At 60.8% G+C, this 1,343-nt stretch overlaps 1 protein-coding gene across 1 annotated transcript in view; it reads left to right on the top strand.

Annotated features, from left to right (window-relative positions):
- Positions 1-205: 205 nt before the first annotated feature.
- NFIA_043600 (uncharacterized protein) overlaps positions 206-1,343 on the top strand; it is a gene marked incomplete at both ends in the record, with an annotated part of 1,952 nt that continues 814 nt past the window's right edge. The window contains 2 exons of the mRNA XM_001267438.1: positions 206-750; positions 771-1,343. The exon at positions 771-1,343 is cut by the window's right edge and continues 814 nt beyond it. Of these exons, the coding sequence (XP_001267439.1) occupies positions 206-750; positions 771-1,343 (1,118 nt within the window). The remainder of the gene's footprint in view (positions 751-770) is intronic.

The raw sequence follows: 1,343 nt of genomic DNA, 5'->3' as shown, positions 1-1,343 counted from the left end.
GCCCCGTCTGGCGGCCTCCCTGCGCTGGGTCAGGCTATTCGTGGACTATACTCCAGCATCTCATACTTTTACATACTTTCTCATACTACCTTACTCTCATACTTTCCACTGGGGCCCAGTTGTCCCGAAAGGCGATATCATGGCCCAGTGGCCGGCCCTAGCGGCCGGTGACGACTCTTCCATTGCTGATCATTCCTTTCGTTTCATGGTGCACTGCACGGAGGTTATCAAATTCACTGAGGCTCACCCAGGCAGATCCGCAAAGGCTCCCTGGGTCGCGGGCTTTGCCCAGCAGGCCCGTGCCCTAGTCACGAAGCTGCTGGATAGCCGATTCCGTGACGCGGTAGCCGGTGACCACAGCACGCAGAACAGGGCCCCCGGCACGAATGGCGCGGAAGCCGGCGAGCATGGCTCGGCCACCTCCTCATCCATGACTCCCGGGGCCCGGGGGGTCCTTGGCTGGACCCAGCAGGTGCCAAGCAACCCATCATCTTCCTCCCCTGAACGTCACCTCCCTCCCTTATTGCCCCCCTCCTCTCCCCCCGCCGCACCCCCCCGCAATGACGAGAACCGCATCCGGATTCGGTGGCGCGGGCATGGAAACGGCCCGGCCGCTAGCCCCTATAAGCGAACTGCCGCTACGGCAATCGTGAATGAGATACAGGGAATTCTCTCCCGCAGCAGCCTCCCTGGCCTAGCCAGCGTGCAGGTAGCTGGGGCCCAGGTGCTTCGTAGCGGCGATCTTGATGTGTATACCCATTCTGCGTCAGACCGGGAGCGCATGAAGAGGCCTGGCTCCGGGCGTTGCCTAAGGGCGAGCATGCCCAGATCACCAATCACCAGTACGCTGTCCTCGTCCACCATGTCCCCATTACCTATCTCCCCTCCCAGAGCGCGGTGGAACGCCTCCAGGAGAAGATCTTGCACTGCAACCCAGCACTCCGCGGCCCCATATTGCATGTGGGCTGGTGCGGGAATGACGCTGCGGCCCGACAGAGCAAGCAGATATCTTCCCTGGTGGTCTCCTTCCGGGATGCGCAGTCAGCGAACCATGCCATTCGGAACCGAATCTTTCTGGATGGCACTCCGCTGCGCACAGAACTATTTGACCCGCTCTGCCGGCTCCTACAGTGCACCCGATGCCTAAATTATGGACACGCCCAGCCCGTTTGCACAGCTGAAAGAGTTACATGCCTGTATTGTGCTAACGCCCACGACAAGAAATTCTGCAAGGTCAAAGGGGTCCCTTCCCAACACCGCTGCGCCGTCTGCCATGGCCCTCACCAGGCCGACAGCAAGCAGTGCCCTGTACGCCAACATGAACACCGACTATCCCATGCTCG

The sequence above is a fragment of the Aspergillus fischeri genome, genomic scaffold, assembly GCF_000149645.3.
Source record: "Aspergillus fischeri NRRL 181 1099437636244 genomic scaffold, whole genome shotgun sequence".
Taxonomy (NCBI): domain Eukaryota; kingdom Fungi; phylum Ascomycota; class Eurotiomycetes; order Eurotiales; family Aspergillaceae; genus Aspergillus; species Aspergillus fischeri.
The sequence above is the reverse complement of the archived record's forward strand: the minus strand, read 5'-3'. Positions and strand labels throughout refer to the sequence as shown.